The sequence below is a fragment of the Ursus americanus genome, chromosome 36 (assembly GCF_024610735.1).
Source record: "Ursus americanus isolate L20-20 chromosome 36, mUrsAme1.1.p, whole genome shotgun sequence".
Classification (NCBI taxonomy): Eukaryota; Metazoa; Chordata; class Mammalia; order Carnivora; family Ursidae; genus Ursus; species Ursus americanus.
Window position 1 is genome coordinate 14954946 of NC_142162.1, and position 18752 is coordinate 14973697.

General features: G+C 36.9%; 1 protein-coding gene across 5 annotated transcripts in view; it reads right to left on the minus strand.

The window, feature by feature from the left end:
* Positions 1-7677: 7677 nt before the first annotated feature.
* Positions 7678-18752, minus strand: part of RORA (RAR related orphan receptor A) — a 1262587-nt gene continuing 1251512 nt past the window's right edge. For all 5 annotated transcript variants that reach the window (XM_045814466.2, XM_087859286.1, XM_087859285.1 and 2 more), the window contains 3 exons: positions 17318-17428; positions 16284-16396; positions 7678-14652 (listed from right to left, as the gene is read on the minus strand). In XM_045814466.2, the coding sequence (XP_045670422.1) occupies positions 14488-14652; positions 16284-16396; positions 17318-17428 (389 nt within the window). In that variant the 3' untranslated portion in view covers positions 7678-14487. The remainder of the gene's footprint in view (positions 14653-16283; positions 16397-17317; positions 17429-18752) is intronic.

Here is an 18752-nt window from a genome sequence, read left to right on the forward strand (position 1 = left end):
TATAAGAAATGAAATGCTGGGCTGGAGGGTGGAGGTTGCTTATCAGCAGAGGAATGACACAGAGGGAGTTTCTATGTTTCAGGGAAGTTTATCCGGCAACGTATTGAATGAGTTGTAGGGAAGAGGCAGGTTCGGAGACAGTGCTTGTGAATACTTGCAAATCAGCTGGAGCAATGCCTGGCACTGTGCAGGTAGCATTTATTAGGTGAGTGATGTTGACCGCCTGTGCTAGGACAGAGATGGACATCAAGGCAGTGTAGAATTTTAATTGTTGGATACTATCTCATAAAGCATGCAGTCAGAGAATTGAGAGTCCTGTCCTACTCTTTAACAGCTGCTTAAGAAACAGCACAAGAATTGTTCAAGCACTTATGCTGCTGGGATCAGTGCATAGTAGTGTGTTACGGTAACATCACCAGACATGACCTGTGTTGAGATTACAGTTTATCAACAAAGAGCATGCTCTGGTTTGGTGTATTTGTTTCCTGGTGATTGTGGGATAGCACATAGAATCATAATTTTTAGAACCAGTGGAACTTTGGAGATTATCTAGTCCAACTTCTTATTTTCCTGATAAAGAAACTGAGGCCCAAGTTGTCAAATGACTGTTCCAACATTAAATGATCAGTGATAGAACGGACACTAAGAATCAGGTCTTACTACTCTTGCCATTACAATACATTGAATCTATGTATCCTTTCTTCCTTATGCTCTACTTGTGAACCAGAAGCAGTTTAGTGAAAAGAACATAGGTTTTTGGAGTCTAGCTGATATGGGTTTTACCTCAGTTTTCCTGCTTACTGCCAGTGTGATCCTACACATCTTTTGTCTCCTCTTTGAGCCTTGGTTTCCTCATTTGGGTAATGGAGACAGTAATATCTCACCTACAGGGTTCTAAGAGGATGAGAAGTAACATGTAAAAAGTACATTGCAAAGAGTAAATGTTCGACATAAAATAGTCATTAGTATATAGGGGTTTTTTTCTGCCTTCTAAAAAACACAGAAACCCACAGTGGAGGTGGCATTGAAAACAAATGATTATAATACAAATAAGAAATGGTACACACACACATGCACACAACACATGCACACATACACACATACACATATATCGATTCTATGGGAACACAACGAGGAAGGAACTTATTCTGATGAGACAGCTTAGGTACCAGTTCAGAGAAGTTTAATTTACATTGCGTCTTGAAAGATGAGTGGTTCTCTATGTAGAGAAGGAGTTATGGGTTTTCAGGTGGGGAAAAAGTGCAGAAATGTGAAACAGCCCTGCATGTTCTGGGAAAGGGGAAAAGCTACTGCATTGTTGTGTGTGTGGGAAATGAAGACCATTGGATTGGAAAGGGAGAGGGGGATAGAGAGAGTGTTCATGCTGTGGTAAAGAATTTGCACTTTACTCTCTGGGTGATGGAGAAACCAGTGTGTGTGTCTGTGTGTGTATATGTGTGTGTCTCTGCGTGTGCACCTTGTGCGCATACTTTTAAAACAGCTCTGTTGACGTGTAATCGATGTATCATAAATTCACCCATTTTACTTGTATCATTCACTGATTCTTAGTAAATGTATGGAGTTTTGCAACCGTCAGTCAATGCCGTCAAGTTTTAAAACATTCCATTACCCTGAAAAATCCTTTGTGCCTTTTTGCAGTTAATCTGTCTTCCCACCTTCCAGCCCCAGGCAAACACAAATCTGCTTTCCATCTCTATAGATTTGCCTTTTCTGGACATTTCATATAAATAAAATTATGCAATACAGATTCTTTCTCTTGGCAGAATATTTTTAACATCATCCATGTTGCAGCAGGTGTTAGTAATTGTTAGAATTGTAGTGCATTTATGGGTATGCCCCGTTTTGTTTATCCATGCAACCGTTGACAGACATTAGATGGTTTCCACTTTTGGGCTGTTATGAGTAATGTTGTTATGGGCATTTGTTTACCAATCTCTGTGTGAAATTTGTATTTTCATTTCTCTTGAGAAACCAAGGAGTGGAATTGTTGGACTGTATATAAATTTATGTTTAACTCTTCAAGACCCTACCAAACTGTTTTCCAAAGTGATTATACCATTTTATTTGGTCTATTTTGGGGCAGAAGAAGGATTTCATTTTCCATTCTTTCTAAACTGAAAAACAAACACGGAAGTTGAATGAGAAATCAATTTCATTTTAAAGGAATTTGTAACAGTAGGTACTTATTTTGAGTTTACAAAATGTTTCATTGAACCAAATTTCAAAAAGAACTCTTAAAACGGCAACCACCTGGTGAAGTAAAGTTATTACAGTTGCTTCCAGATGGGTCTTTCTTCTTGTGGACCAGGTCAAGAGAGAGAAATACACATGATCATCTATTTTTTTTATTAGTACCGAGTCATTTTCCTCCCCTTCAGCTAATGAGCTTCCTCCGCCTGATCTGGGATGAACTTAGCCATGGAGAGTTTATTGTGTGGCAACTACTTCACTCGGGGAATTGCTTCATGAACGTCCGGTCGTCCATAAGGTCCTCTCAAAGTGAGAATCCAGAAATAGTTCTCTAGGAAAGAGGTTTCGATCTAGGAGTTGATTCAGAGCCATTAGGGGAAATACTGTTGCCAACGGTAGTTTGTTCAAACCTGGCTTTTCAGCAATAAATGTATTTTCACGTGGGGAGGGAATTATCATTACTCCTGAAAACCAGCATAAGGCTCTGGCCCAGGCTATCCTGTTTCAGAGGAGAACGACTAACATGCTCAAAAATTTTTCCACTCAGAAGATGATATTTTGTGAAGTAAATTTCATAGTGTTCTGTATTACATGGTCCCTGAACTAAAGCAAAGAAACCAAGACAAACCAGAACTAACTGTTCATCTGAATGCTGGTCTTTTATAGGGAGCCTCTAACTCTCCCACAGAGAGAGGCTGATGACCGAAGAGATCATTTCAAGTAAGATAAGCAAGCAATTCTTTAGATTTGCCTCTAGAATACAGTATGTATTTTACTGGAGGGGTAAAGAAAGAGTGATAGAAAAGGTGGACGTGAGATTTGTTAGGAGGTTACTATCACAATTTTGGGTGAGGCTAATCTTAAATTTAGTTTTTGTTCTCTAAGCACAGAACAATTAATAGTTGAAGCAACTTCTCCCCCACAAAAAGAGGAGGTCATCCTGGAATTAAAAATGTTGTTTGAGAAGCCCATCAAGTGGATAAACAATAAGTGGATTGCTGAGACATGACCGTATTGTACTGGAGGCAATAGTCCCCTTCCTGAGGAGAAAAAAATCCAGAGGCAAAGTCAATGTATTAAGGCTAGTTCATCTCTTTCCGACATCAGAAATAAATGACATTAGAAAATTAAAAAGGGCCTTTTCTCCAGCTCACAACTAGTGGTACAGTGACATTACAGAGTGCCTGTTAATTTAGGAGTAGGCTTCTGCCAATATTGAGAGTCTAGGCTTGCCTGAAGAAAAGTTGAAGATCCATTAATAAGACTCTTTTTGGGACCCAGGAGTGTTCTCTTAACAAAAATTCCCTGCTTCCTCCCGTGTGCCTGAAATCTCTTAGGAAAGAATGTTTTTATTCTTCTTGTCTCTGGTGACTTATATGATAAAAGGTCTCTTTTAGACCATGGCTTTGAACAGTAGGGGGCCCCATCTCCAGTCTCTTGTTCAGAAGGGAACATGAATATGCCCAGCTGCATCTCAGCACCTCAGCAGTTACCCTCCTCAGCACATGATCTTTTCACAGACCTGTCGCGAGAAGCCAAGGCCTGCTCTGCACTGGTCCATTTGATCCAAGGGCACTCTAAAAGTGGATGTCTAATTTGGGGGGGGGCTACACTGATCTTGCCTCATGAGACAAAGCTTAGTAGTAACAATACCAACCAAGACATACTGTGGTCAGGTCTTACTGTGATTATTGCTTTTGCTTTTCCCCAAGACGTTATTAACCTGACATTTGTTTTCCTTTCTATTTCTCCCATGAGATCATTATATACAGAATGGTGAGAAATCCCTCTTATGCTCCAGTTACAGTATCCCTCTTGAAGCTGGGCAAGTTAGTCCAGCATGGAGAGGTGAGAGTAAACCATTGTTTTTATCAGAAGAAGCTTAGGCATGGGTTTGGCCAAAGGCCTGGAGGTGACAGAGTTTATAACTTGAACTCCACTATTTCCGTTAATTCCCAATTTCCTGAGGTACTGGAAGGTGGTAGATATTTATAATTATATAGAACTTGACAATCTACAAATATTTCACATGCATAATCTCATTCTTCCTCTTCTCTGAGGCAGTTGGAAATAAAAGCAGAATTAGGGGCTGTCACATGAAGCAACTTTTGGGATCAGCTCACATATTTATTTTACTGAGTGCGAGAGACAGTTATTATAGTATGAATGTGGAGGAAAATGCCAACTCAGTTGCCTTTATTCTGACTTCAAGGTATTTTACAATTTGGATGTCGACATTACTTTCAAAATAATTTATGATGAGGTGTTTTGCATCATTAAAATAGTGTGATACTTAGCTGATTGTGAATCTATTAGTTTACTCCTATAAAATCCACTCAAGAGGTGGTTGGGCTGGGTGCGGTAGGGCAAAGACAGCTCAGGTAAAGTCAGATTTGTTAAAGTCTTTGGCATCACTCCTGACTTCCCATTTTAATGATTTCCAAAGCAAATTTTACAAAGTATGGCATGCATTCCGGATTTCTCCCCTCCCATATATCAGGGCAGATACCACTCATCAGTCATGGCATCCTTCTTTGAGACAGCAAGCAGCCTGAGAATCCTCAGTTCTGCATTTCTGGTGGCTATGACCAATCAACAGATATTATCTCACAAGTTAAAATTTCTTTCTTTGACTTCTCTGATCCAAAGGATAGCTTGATTCTTCTATACATTTTTCCCTCAGCAAACGGAAATGAATTATATTTTAGAAAGGACCGTACTACAGATCAGTACTTCCCAAACTTTAGTATGCAAACCAGTCACTTGGGGATCTTATAAAAATGCAGATTCTGATTTAGAAGGTCTGGGAAGGTGTCCAGAATTCTGCATTTCTAATAAGGTCAAGGTTGTAGGTGATGTCAGTGCTACTGATTTGTGGACCACACTTTGAGTAGCAAGGTTCTACTAGCCCATTTTCGGGAGACAAAATGTGAGCCAGAAAACTATGTACAAGCAACCCAATAACCGAGAAAAAACAATAAAAACAAGACAAGTGTTCCATTAGAAGCTGAAGTTTTATTATAGGATAACAGTACATAAAGCACATCTAAAATTGATGTGTTCAATGCACTTTTAATAAAGGTAATGTAATATTAAAGGTACAGTTTCTAAGTACAATATAACAACATTCATATTAGAATGAAAATCGGAGTATTTAAAAGACAACATTAAATCTCTCTTTTTTTTTACAGCTTGTATTTACAAAATGAATCAAAATATTTTTTTTTAAATTGAGGACTCAATAAAATAACAAACAGCTGGAAAGAAGCAGACTACTGTAAGAGTGAATTGAAAAGAAAACCCAAGGTAAGTGAAAAGTTGGACAAAGCTCTAATAAAGATCATTAGCAAAGTTTTAGTACGATACTATTTTAGGGTTCCCATAAATGGCTTGCATTTTTAGTGTGGCAGAAAAGGAGTTTTTACATACTGTACACAAAACAGACAGCATATATTTATAGGTACAGTATTACTGTTTCCAAACTTGCATGTATATTTACAGAAGGCTGAGTTCGTTACTCACAGAGTTTTGTGAAATTTGTGTGCTTAATCTTCAAGACCTACACACAATTAGAATCAGCATTTCATGTGGTCTTTTTAAATGTGGCTTTAATACTTGGTTGTGGAAGAAAGTGTTAACCATAAGGCTTGACATACTTTATAAATTTACCACACACACACACACACAAAATCCTGGGAAAAAAATTTTAATTTGGGCACACTTGTCATTTAACAATTATCAGATGCTGACATGTGCTGACCATTGTGTAGACATGAAGAGATACAATCTCTACTCTCAGGAAGTTTAGGAGACTAAATGGTGCTTAAAAAACCAAAACCAAAACAACAGGTTTCATCTCCAAGTGAAGCAAAAAGGAATGACGTGATTTGGAGTAAAAGAGATTTCTCCCTAAACTGTAGCCAATTCACTTTAAAAGGTTAACTATTAGCATTCGCTCTCATTAACCACATGATTGCATTTCTAATTAAGGTAACAGCAACTCTTCCATAAAAATGGAAAATGTCTAGAATTGTGGGTAAATATGCAGTGCATGGAAGCCAATAACCATGGCTTGAGAATTTATCACCTTCAATTACAAAAAGTGCAGTAAACAGAAACATTTGCTCTATATTTATAAATTGCTCAAAAATCTTTGCTAAAGATCTTACAAATTCAGTAATATTACAGAACAATTCTAATCAATATTTAATAAGGTTAACTACATCCTTAGTTAGATATTTGATATACTTTGATTTTTAACAACGCCAATAGGTCTGGGGAGGATAGGTGAAAGAGTTTAAGCTCATTGTTAAAAGACTTTTAAAATGAAGGTCTTTCACTCAGTTCATGGAACTGGTTGAGGTCATATTGAAACAGAATGTCCTTTGTCAAATTTGACTTATGGCCCATGTTCTGCCATGACAGTGGATGTCTCCATGCTTCTCATGGCTCAGGTAGGAGGGGAAAGGTTTATTCTGCCATCAAGCCACCAAGGATATTTTATATAAATGCCTATTATCTATAATAGGAGCTAAGTACACAACTCTGTCAGGTGCCAATAATATAATTCCTTAGTAAGAAAAAAAATATTACTCCATTAAACTAGAGTGTTTCTTTAGGATCTTGAAGGCCTGGCAAATTATTTCTCAGCTCAGGAGATACGGTATAAAGCCAAGTAGCAAAGATAAAGTAAATGCTAAGAAGTTTTCATATATCCATATTTATAAACAAATTCACCCTATAGATGTCAAATATCCATACTAAGGAAGTAATTTTATCCTAATTAAATACACTCTAGAATAATTTATATCATGATATTATGTATTTAAAGAGAAAAGCACGTCCCAAATCCAGCACTCTGATACAGCTGCCAGTTGGGAACAGGTAGATATATATATATGTATATATATACAAATATATAGTTATACTCAGTGAAATTAACAAGACCCAAAGGTGGTATTGTCTAGGAATAAAAGGGATTTTTTTTTGTTCACAAAAGTAACTTATCTAGCACCACACATCAGAAAAACACAAAAATAGCACACTCTAGTTCTAAACAGCTATGTCTAAAATAGATTATATAGTAAAACCAGTATTATACAGCATATTGTGGATTTGATAAACAGATAAATATTTGCACTGAGTAGGCTGTTTATAATATAACATTTTCTTATCTATACAGAATGAAAGCCAAAAAGTTAACTGTATAGAGATGTGCAGAACAACATTAAATATTATGACTTAAAAGCAGGGTCAAAGGTAAATTTGAAAGAAGAGTAAGAGAGAAAATGTTTACAGGCCATTACAAGTTCTTAAGTTAATAGTAAATAAGGAATCAATTGCTCAAGTTGAAGAAAGCAGTAAACAAGAGATTGCATTTACATGCAGATGTCTAAAATTTGTATTTTTTTAAGTCTATGCACAAAAGTCATTTGTTTTATTGCTTGACATTCAGTTATGGCTAGATTATTTAACCTATTTTTTTTTTTTGTACTTTGGAAACAAGAATATTGTTAAAGGTGCCATAAAAATGGACAACATTGAAAACGGTTTGCAAATAAACCACCTAACACTGCAGTTCTTTATACATATTAAAAGCCTTGTCTGGGGTTTGTCTTATGTTAAATATATTTAAACTGGGAAAATATGTTGTCGCTTGAAGCCTCCCATTGGCCCAAACATCCAATACAAAAACGCATCTCCACAAAAGGAGCAGGCAGACGACACAGGTACATTTAAAGAAGCAGCCAGCTAATGTCCTAATGTTTAAAAATTTACCACTGTTTTGTATAAGATTTCAAACCACTGTGGATAAGAGAATTTTGGATTTAGGAAGATGTGTACAGTACATACGGATTTTTTTCGTGTGTGTGTGAAATCATATTCACTGTATTGCTCAAGAATTATCTGCATTTACATATGCAATCTGTTCAATAATAACCAAGTTCCTAGAAATAGTTTCATCCACATTAAAGTACTAATGAGGGAGAAAGGAAACACACGGGACGCTAGAGAGAATTTAGTTGCTCTTAGAAAACAACATAATGGTGTGTGCAGTGTGTCAAACCTAATAGCAAGCTGTCTTTCATTAGTTCTGAGAAGGACAAAAGTGAAAGAAAATGTGGCAGACACACTAAATGTAAACAGCAAACACGGATTCTATAGGCAACTATTTAAAATATTCATATTCACTTTCCTAACACAAGACTCCATGTTATATTGCATTGCGGAGAAAACATTGTGTTTATTTGGATTGAATATTCTGTCATTCATTTATAAATAAGTAAATGACTGAATGAATGTGTTTATTGCTCTAAGATCTGAAGGTCTGGTTAAACACGGAGATCCCTCCACCTATGATTTTTCCTTGGTATAAAGCCAGGCTTCTGGATTACTTTAAAAATTATTCTGAGAACCTGACAAAACTGATCTTACTTACACAAACAAGCAACTGACCCAGAAGAGAAACCGATTGCTTTGTAAAGCCACTGTCGTCAGCCTTCTCATATCTTAAGAATAAACAATAATAGGAAGGCCTCTTTAATCAAATCTGGTGGAACCTCTTTAATGATACTAGTGTTTAGGGATAGAATGAAGACTTGCATCACAGACTATTAGCAATAGATCAAGATTTACAGTTGCATTTATATTTTTGTTAATCTGGTCCACAGTATAAAGTTGTTTTTATAGGGTTCTGTCGTACATATCTTTATAAGTAAGACGTGGCAATCACACGTTACAGTATGTGAAAATGTCAATAACCTGTGTGTGTGTGTATGTATATATGCATATGTATGTGAGTGTGTGTGTGTGTGTGTGTGTGTATAGGTGGAGAGAGAAAGAGAGATTTCTGCCATATTCCATAGTCTTTATTACAAAAGTAACAAGGTCAAAGTTTCTTTTTCATCTAAATGACATGGAAAGTTTTCCCAAATTATACTCTGCTATGGTAGTAAGAAAATATGTAAAAGCTTCTTCTGAATGTGTATTCCAGGTATGGAAGAATCAAAGCCAACAGTTATACTGAGGTTCACTGACCTTGTGAAAATACATGGAAACATGAGAACGAAGCTATATTGCAAAAACCTCAAACGTAACCCTAAAAGCTGGGTCGTGGTGCTGTTACCTGGGTGGGTTTTGTCTGTCTTTAAATGTTAGCTCTTGTACTAATTCATCAGATGAAAACTGTATGCGTAGAAGTAAAAGAACTGTGTTACATAAAGGGATTTTTTTGGTTTGCTTCTAGAGGAGAACACAATGAAAATAAGTTATTAGCTGGTATTTGACAAAATGTGTTCAAACTTTCACTTCTTTCACCGCACTGATAGGCAGGGCTCTCGTCTCATTACTGGTTTAAACAATTTTTTGCATACCATGTAGAATTGGAAGGTTTCTAATATACAATGCTATGAATATATTTATCATGAATATTTTAATTCTTAGAGGAAGGTAAATGGAGTACGTAGGCCTGCACTTGAAGTGATGTTCTCTGTTGGAATACTGCCTATTTATCTTGTGAACATACTGGCATAACTTTATACTGCTTTGGAAGTTATTCAATGTTTTTAACCACACGAGACTGAAGAACACATATGTTTTGAACTCAACAAAATGAGACGATAGTGAAGTGTTTATACACACACACACACACACACACACACGCAGTTCTACACAGTTCACTTGTGCCTTGAGGGATAGTATTATTATCACTATTATTAATAATAAAAAACACAATTTGTCCCAGTAGTACTGGCCACCCTGTTTGAAGAGTTTTAGAAGATCCCTGAGCACATTGTTTCTGACTCTTAACCCCAACTCCAAAGTGATAGGGCTTCTATTGTTGATATCAAGATGGATTGTCATTCACAGTAAGTCAATCATAAGGTGCTTATTTACCCTTTCTTTTTTTCACCAATCAGCACAAAGAACTGTCAGAAAATAACTTTTTATTATTATTATCTTAAAATAATAGCACTGGAAGGACACATGATTTAAACAATCAATGTTTGAAAACAGTGGCTTTAGGATTATTATCTGGCTGCCCCTCAACAATAACAAGTGATTCGATCGACATTCCTTAGCCAAAAACAAAAGGCAAAAAAAACCCAAAAATACCCCCAAAAACCAAAAAACCCAAACTGTACAAATATGTATTTTTTCCCTGAGGGATCAAGGTACACCCGCAAGTGCTCTATGTACATATTGCACTAGAGAGGAATGAAGAACATGTGCAAAAAAGCAACAGTGAGAGAAGCTTACATCCTACTTAAACCTTTTCATTAAAGATTCTACTAGGTTGTTTTGCATTTTGGAATGTCGGAACACAAACAGCTAGTCCTTAGTCTAAAACGAAAAACACACATTTCTACTATGGCACATTCAATGAAATAAAAAGTTTTCCAAAGACAGATAGACAAATTCCATCAAGAAAATAATACAAAGTTTGTTTGTTTGTATTTTTTTTTTTAGAAAATTACATTACTTTCTTTCTTTGTTTCACATTACAAAATCATTTTTTTTCTTTACACAAATCACATTTTATTGCAGGAATATTTCAAGTGCCATCAAATATTTATAGAAGGGTTAAAAAAATAGAAGTCTCTCTAAAGTGGTCCAGACAAGGCTTTGTATAGAATAAATCTTTTTTTTTCCCATCTTCTAGTTTTGATTTAAGTATTTTGAATACATTTTCTTTTCCATTGACACTTAGTAGCCTAGAAGCGGTCCGACACACGCACATCATACACACAAAAACCACACACACACACACACACACACACACACACACACACACACTCCCTCCTCACCTGGCCCTCAGCCCACCCCCATACACTCACAGAGATCTGGGTATCCACACTATAAAGAACAACCAAACTTAGAAGCAGTGTCTTAAGTTATATTTTCCTTAAGTTAGGAAGGGTGAATTAGGATGCTGAAGACTTTTTAAAAAATCCATAGCTTTAACGCAAATTAGGATGCTGAACACTTAAAAAAAAAAAATCCATAGCTTTAACACAATTTGCAAACTGTCCAAAAAAAGCACTTTCATCTGCACTTTTGTTTTCATTGTGACCAAGGCCAGGTTCTTCAGAATATAATGCAACCATCTGACACCATTGTAACCAAAGGTATTCGGGCTTTGTACAAAAAGCCTTAGGTACCCTCTCTGAAAAAACAGTATAAAAGGCATTACAGCAGCCGGGATGACAATGATGTGATTCCAATCTTCAAAAGACTATTGGATATTTACGTTTAGGAAACTTTAATTATAAGAACTCTTAACAATCATTGTTCTGTATCACCAAGTAGTTTGTGTCATCGCACAGGTGTTTCTCTAAGAAGAAAATAAAAACGCCAAGTTTTTCATATCCTTTTCTATACTTCATTTTTTTAAACTGAATTTATTGTTTGACTTCAGATCCCAACTTTGATCCAAATAATAGTTGTTCCCTCTGTTCACCGAGCACGTCTCCCCTGCTCTGTCCCTACGCTGTCAATGTATTTTAAAGTCCTCACCTTGCTTTTCTTTCAGAAAGACCTGGTAGCAGCATCATGTCAATGTACGTTGGTTTATTCTAAAAGCAACGTCACCATGGCGTGACGACTACGGAGATTAAGCATCGTTTTTTGCATTTGGTACATGCAAAATCCTTTCTGGGAAAAGGAATATTTTTTAAGCTCAACATTATGCTCTCTCTCTCACCCTTAGAGAAGTTCAGTTAGCTCTTATCACTTCACAAATGGACACTGGAATTAGGTTTAGTTGCTCTTTAATGCGCTAGCACCTGAGGCTGGTCATATTCAGAAAGCTTTGGTTAAAAAGAAGTTAATATACTTTAATAAAACCATCCCCAAATTTAGTGACTCAGAATGACAAAAAACAAAAAACAAAAATCAAACCGAAAAAAAAAAAAACAAAAACCCACACCATCCCCCCCCCCACAGGAGAAACAATAGGAAAAAAAAAATGGACAAATAAATAACTGAACTAAGCTTGGTACTCTTTTCAGAGTATAAATACTATTGATCTTTAAAGAAACTATGCTTATTTAAATTAAAAATTTGATTTAACCCTTCTTGCCCAAATATAAATACTATATGCTGATAGTTAACCTCTCTATATAAACACTTACATAAAGTTTAATATACTTGTAAGAAATTTAAGTAAATATTACTCTCGTCTTCTATTTATGGTTAAACCCTTACTATATTTTTGAAAAAAAATTAAGATGTTATTTAGGCTTCATACAGACTTCTGTGTGAATAATTCCCTCCTCTTTTCCGAATCCCTCAGGAAACAAGTCAGAAAATCAGTCGGAGTTAAAGCCAAAGTAAAGGGCTCTGGGAAGCCCGAGCTGTGATCCATATGACATCAGGAGTCACAATTCCTAGGGAAGATTCAGGAGGACCCTGGTGGGAGAGACATTTTCTCTGCTATAAAGGGCTGCCTGGAAACTCCCACCTTTATGCTACGGGAAGATGTTCCCTTCTCTGTTTTAACATGGTCTTTCCTGTCAGACCAGAAGTTTGAATCCCACCCGGACTGACTAAAATCAACTTCTAATGGCCTACATTTCCAAAGGGCACTTCCTTTTAAAATATGCACACTTGTATATCAGACTGTTCATTTTCCCTTCCCCTACTGGGAATTATTAAAATAATAATAATAAAAAAACCCGAACATGAAATGAAACAAAAACATTCAATATTTCTCACCTGAACACAAAAGCCAAACAATCTTCGAAATATTTAATAAAATAAATTACAGTCCACAGTTTTCTAGTGAAGATAAATACAAAAGTAAATGTTTGCGGCTAGCATCAACTTCACTTTGAATGCTTAAAATATTTAATATTTAAATAAGAGAAACTGGTTCAGTGTTGCATACCTCCCTTGCCCTTCTATCCATTGCCGGTGAAATATGGAGAGCAATATTCTAGAATTATAGCATCTAGAGGCAGCTAGTCTAAAGCTAGTTCACTCTGAGATACACGCTTAGGGTTCTTAGATTATACCAAGAACATAATCATTCACAAAGTAAATGCTTCATGTCCTCCCATGCGGAGTGTGTGTTTGCTCCAGATATAATCTTTGGGTCCTTCTTATAATAAAAGCTGAATTCCAATAAATATTTGGGTTACTGATTTGTTCTCAAAGCATAAGAATTCCAAGTTGAGACTGAGTCCATTTAACCACCGAATTGTGAGAAATGAGCCTCCCCTCCCTCCCCTGCCTCCATGAGGTGGCATTTAAAAAAGCTTTTTAAAAATAACGTGCATGATGGTATAAATCCATAGCACCAATCGATCATTCACTTTTGTATGAAGCATAAACACATCCATCCTTAAACTTACCAAAAAGCAAAGTATAATGTAGGGAGAGTTCCTTTTCTAATTCTGAATGAAGTGTAAAAAAAAAAAAAAAAAAAGTAATAATCCACATTATGATTTCTAGATATGACCAGCCAGTCTTTTCAAAGTAATTTGTAAACAGCAGCATAAATACCTCCTGACGTACCTTCCAAGCCTTCTCAGTTAAACTTGTGTTTCTGGTGCACATGCGACACGACAGTGAACACGCTAGCATTTCATTTAAAGAAAAAGGTGCAAAATGAAAGTGCCTTATCAATTCAACAGGAAAAGCTACACCAGTAACTACATTTTATATTAATTAAAACAATATATAAACAATATCTCTTTTAGCTATATATAGTCTTCATGCCCATTTACCCTGTAATATATTATAATGCTATTGTTGCTAGTGCTATGGACCCTTTTCGTGCCATCCTGCGGACTGGCAATAATCGGTGAAAAAAATAAAAACTTCCTTCATGAAACAAAGAGCAAGTTGTGCAAAGTCATGCCGCCACCTCCGCTATGCACACCAGGCACCGATTATTGCTGGGCTCTCTGTTGTTACCGACAGATTGGTGACTCTGCAGAAAGTCTGTGGGCAGTGAGCTACAAGAAAAGGAAATCCTCCGACTTGAGTACCCTCCTTCAGTTGTAAACAGAGGTCAACGATCAAGAAGTTGAGACAGAAAAAGGGTCCATATCTGTAGGCATAATGGAAATCATATGCATGAGAAAAACAAGTTCAACTTTTATTTGTTTTCATTGTTTCCCCTCCTTTGCCTGACCCCGATCACCAAAAGATGTGCAGTGTGTTGGCGCTCCAGGTCTGTGCAGGGCCATATAAAGTGTCTCGGTTAATTTTGCTGTTGTTGTTTTTCATGTTTTGTACTTCAGCCATTCGAGAAGTGCTCAGGTGATACATTTACCCATCAATTTGCATTGCTGGCTCAAATTCTGAAGTGAACAACTCCTTGTATAACGGAGGAAAATGAAGTCGCACAATGTCTGGGTATATTGCTTTAAATGCCATTAGCTTTTCTGTATGCCGTCCACATAGGGCTCTTAATGTAGACACCTTGCATATTAACTGTAAGCGAAGAAAGGACACGTTGTGAGGAGAGAACAGACATGAGCATCAAACATCAGGGAATCTGGATGACCTTTACAACATTGTTTACAAAGGTGAAACACACTCGAAGCGGCTTACATGTTCTTCCAAGGAGGAAGACCAGTAAAAACAAATTTAGGCATATCATAGAATACCAGGTAAACATTAAATGCAATTTTGAAGGCAAATAATATAATAACCTGAAAAGATGTTTGTGAGCAAAAGTGGCACAGCTGAGATGAGAACCCAAGCCTCTCACCTCCTTCTCCTATTCCAACATGCTTTCTGCTCTCCCATCCCCAACCCTGCTCTCCACCACTGTGGAGAAAGAAGACGTCTGGTGACAGAGAAGAGGACAAGGAGGCAGGCATGGGCAGGTGAGGTCACTGCAGCTGGAGACGATGGCGCCCCCTACATATTTTCTGCAGAACCAGTACAGCCAACTCCAACAACAAGTTTCTTCTTGGGAAGACCTTTGCCTGGACAAACCAATTCTGGGTCTGAGTAAAAGCTCAGAAGAAAGAATAGTCAGAAGGCCTGGATGGAAGTCTCACCATTGACCATTTACCAGTTGAAGACAATAACAGCTTGAAACAATGCTTTTTAAACTCCAAAGCACTGTACAAATGTTGTATTATTTCAACCAGAATAATCCTCTCTAAGAAACATACTTGACAGATCTTGTTCACGTGTTACGTGCTCTCTGTAACGAAAGAAATGAATTGTACCCTCGCAAGGGGCCAAGAGGATGGAGAAGAAGGTAAGGGTCTGGAGAGTTCTTCTGTTTTCCATTCCTGCCTCAGTCTCTCATTGAACGGGTGCAAAATAAAAACAGAACAGCAATTAACCTCCAACTCCCCCTCTCTGACCTAACCTAGCTATCAGAAGAAAAGAAAAGAAAGCAGGAAGAGAAACCCAAACCTCTCAAATCAATCTTCTTGAACAACAAAACACATAAAATAGTCTAAGAAAGAATAGGGTTGATTTTTCGAAGACCAAATACATATCACCAGCACTAGCACTGAAGAATATTAGCATATTTTAAATTGACATCCTAATTATGTTTTTATTGCAAAAGGTAATAATTAGCAAAAATGAAGCCTTATGCTTTGAATACAGGGTTAGTATTGGGAAATTGATGAAGAAAATACAAAAGTCACTTTCTGTTTGATTACTAATGAAGGTAATGGAAATAGAACTAATATTAGAATATGTGATTATCCTGCTTGTTTCAGTCCTTTACAACTTCCTCCTTCTAAATTCAAAGATTCTTTCTCTAATTTATATCAATGCAGAACATTAACTCTGTTTTATGCACAACTTAGACGGAATAGGAGGAGGACTTCCAGAATGTATTAATGCTTAAAAAAAAAATTCTACCATTGCCCTATTATTGCGGGACACTTCACAACCAATGGTAGTAAGTAAAACTTAATCTGAATTTTGGCTTAACCAAGTTTTCTGAAATGGAGATATTTCTTTCTTCTCAATAGCCTATTGCTTACGGATACTTCTGGGGGCTGGTAAGAGGACTTGTAAGGGTGGCTGGCAGCAAGACCTGTGGCAAAGGCTAGTTCAGGCTATGCCAACCGGACACCTTTCCCTCTTACCTTTGTTAGGATTCCATCTTCTCGGTGATTCTTCTGCAGGACGTGTTGAAGAGCTAGCTGAATTTTCTGTTGCAGTTTTTCAATTTTTACCTTTTCCTGCAGCCACGAGCGATCTAAACATGAAAACCGATACTCTTAGTACTTCTCCTATGTGGCACCGGGACACCCCAATTCCTCCAGACTCTCAGACACAGATTCTTACGCCACAACGCGGAACTGGAGAACAGGTCAGTTTTACGCCTTCTTCAAAATTTGCTCCCAAAGAAGTGGAAAACTATCTATGATAGAGTGGGAAAGCTTTCCATATTTACTGATACGTAAAGGAGGGGAGAGTCCTCTCCTTCCAAAAGCATATCCATTTAAATCTAAGGCCATACACAAGGGCAGACGAAACCACCAGGGATGCTCAAATCTATTAATTACATTTCTGGTTGAAATACTCATAGCAATCCTGCTAGCCTTTCTGGCAAATATGAAAATTGCCGTATAATCCAAGGCAACTAAAATTGTCAGGAGCCTTCCAAGTGACTTAAGGGTTGTTAATTCAGTCTTTGTGTGTAAGAATTCCAAACAGAAGACAGTGAATTTGCAAAACAGATTATCCCCAGGAGGCAGAACTAGTTGAAAACATAGATTAAACTGAGATAAACTTGTGGATGACAACCAAATGAATCTTAAGAAAAAGTAGTACGTCTTAAAAACCACGTCATCTTGGAGATTTGTGTTAAGAAGGGCAACCATACTCTGCCAGAGCATTTCTCGTGATATCCGGAGGTTAACTGTGGCCTGGGTTTTACTCAATTCTCATTTCTTAAGATTTTAGCAGAATGGCATGAGGTCTTAAACAGGTACACGTATGTGTGTGGGGGAGGGGGTCTTGCTGTTTGATAAAACTTAAAATTAGATTTAATAAGGGTGGCAACGTCCCTTGGTAGGCACCTGAATATTCGATAGCTGTTACGACTTACATACCTTGTAAGAATTCTTTACCTGGACAACTTTTAAACCATTTCATTGTTATTTGGTTATCTCACCTGCTGACATTAGTACAAATGCAGAAAATAATGCAATTTCATCTTCAGTCAGGTGCATAGAACATAAACTCTTCCCAAATTCAAATACAAAGCTAATAAAGTCTTCACAACCTGCCAAAGTTAAAGACAGTTTAAGATTTTGGTTATTATCCTTGGAGAAAAATATGGAATAAGGTAAAGAGGGATCTAGGAGCTGAAGATCCAAAGGGACAGTAATAACATTTCTACAGTTTAACAGTTTGAAATCTTAAAAGAAAAATCTGTTTAGCCATCATCACTCTCACCACCATCCTAACCATTCAAATAATGAGAATGAAATCTGTTGCAAGGCTAGCACGTTATTAGGTACCACCTTTGGGCACCTTATTGCTTCACAACACCTTAGTATTCTTCTTCTTCCCATTTTAGAGGTGAGTGAACAGATTTGGAGAGAAAAATTATTTAAGTTTATTCAGGTAGAAAGGAACAGCCTGAAATTCAAAGCCAGGCTGCCTGACTTCAGGACCCACAATCTTAAACAACAGAGTCGAACAGCGACAATGCAACTGAGATGTTACATTCACTGATTTTTTTTGTTTTCTACTCTATTTAATCTAAGCCCCCTTAAAACTGATAGCAAACGACACAGTAGGGTACTAAAATCGTTACGGCTATTATAGAACTGAAAACAGAATGCGAAAGCCCCATAAAATAATAATCCATCCTCAAAAGATTGGTTAAGTTTGGGGGCGCCTGGGGGGCTCAGCTGGTGAAGTGTCTGCTTTTAGCTCAGGTCATGATCTCAGGGTTGTGGGATCAAGCCCCATCGGGCTCCCACCTCAGCAGGGAGTCTTTTTCTCCCTCTCCCTCTGCTTCTCCCCACTGTGTATTCATGCACTCTCTCTCTCAAATAAATAAATAAAATACGAAAAAAAAGATTGGTTAAGTTTGGTGTCTACTCTCTCAGATTTGCATATTATGTATACGTATTTAAATGGCAAGGAGCTTTCCTAAAGTATACAGACATTCTGTCATTTAACTGTTTTTAAAATCACTTAGCAACTTTATCTTGGATACCGTTTCATTCTTCTTAGTGATTATATCCCACTTTATTTAAATTATAGGAATCCAAAAGAATTTTTATAGTATATGTCAGTTTCACTTAGCTATACTTTATTTCTTTGATATCTACATTTTATTCTTATTAATGGATGTTATTTGAGGAGTACAGAAGGGCAGACATTTAGCTCTTTGCTTGATTTTATGTATGAAATCACATCCTCTAGTTTATTTGAATTATTTATCCTATGAAAATCTGGTTCTTAAAATCTGCAAGGGAACTGAAAGGTTAGACAATATACATTTCTTCGATTACAGACTAGGTAAAACGAAACGCTAAACTTTTCAATGTTCTATAGACAAAAACCGTTTGAGCTGTGTGAATTATCAGTGATTA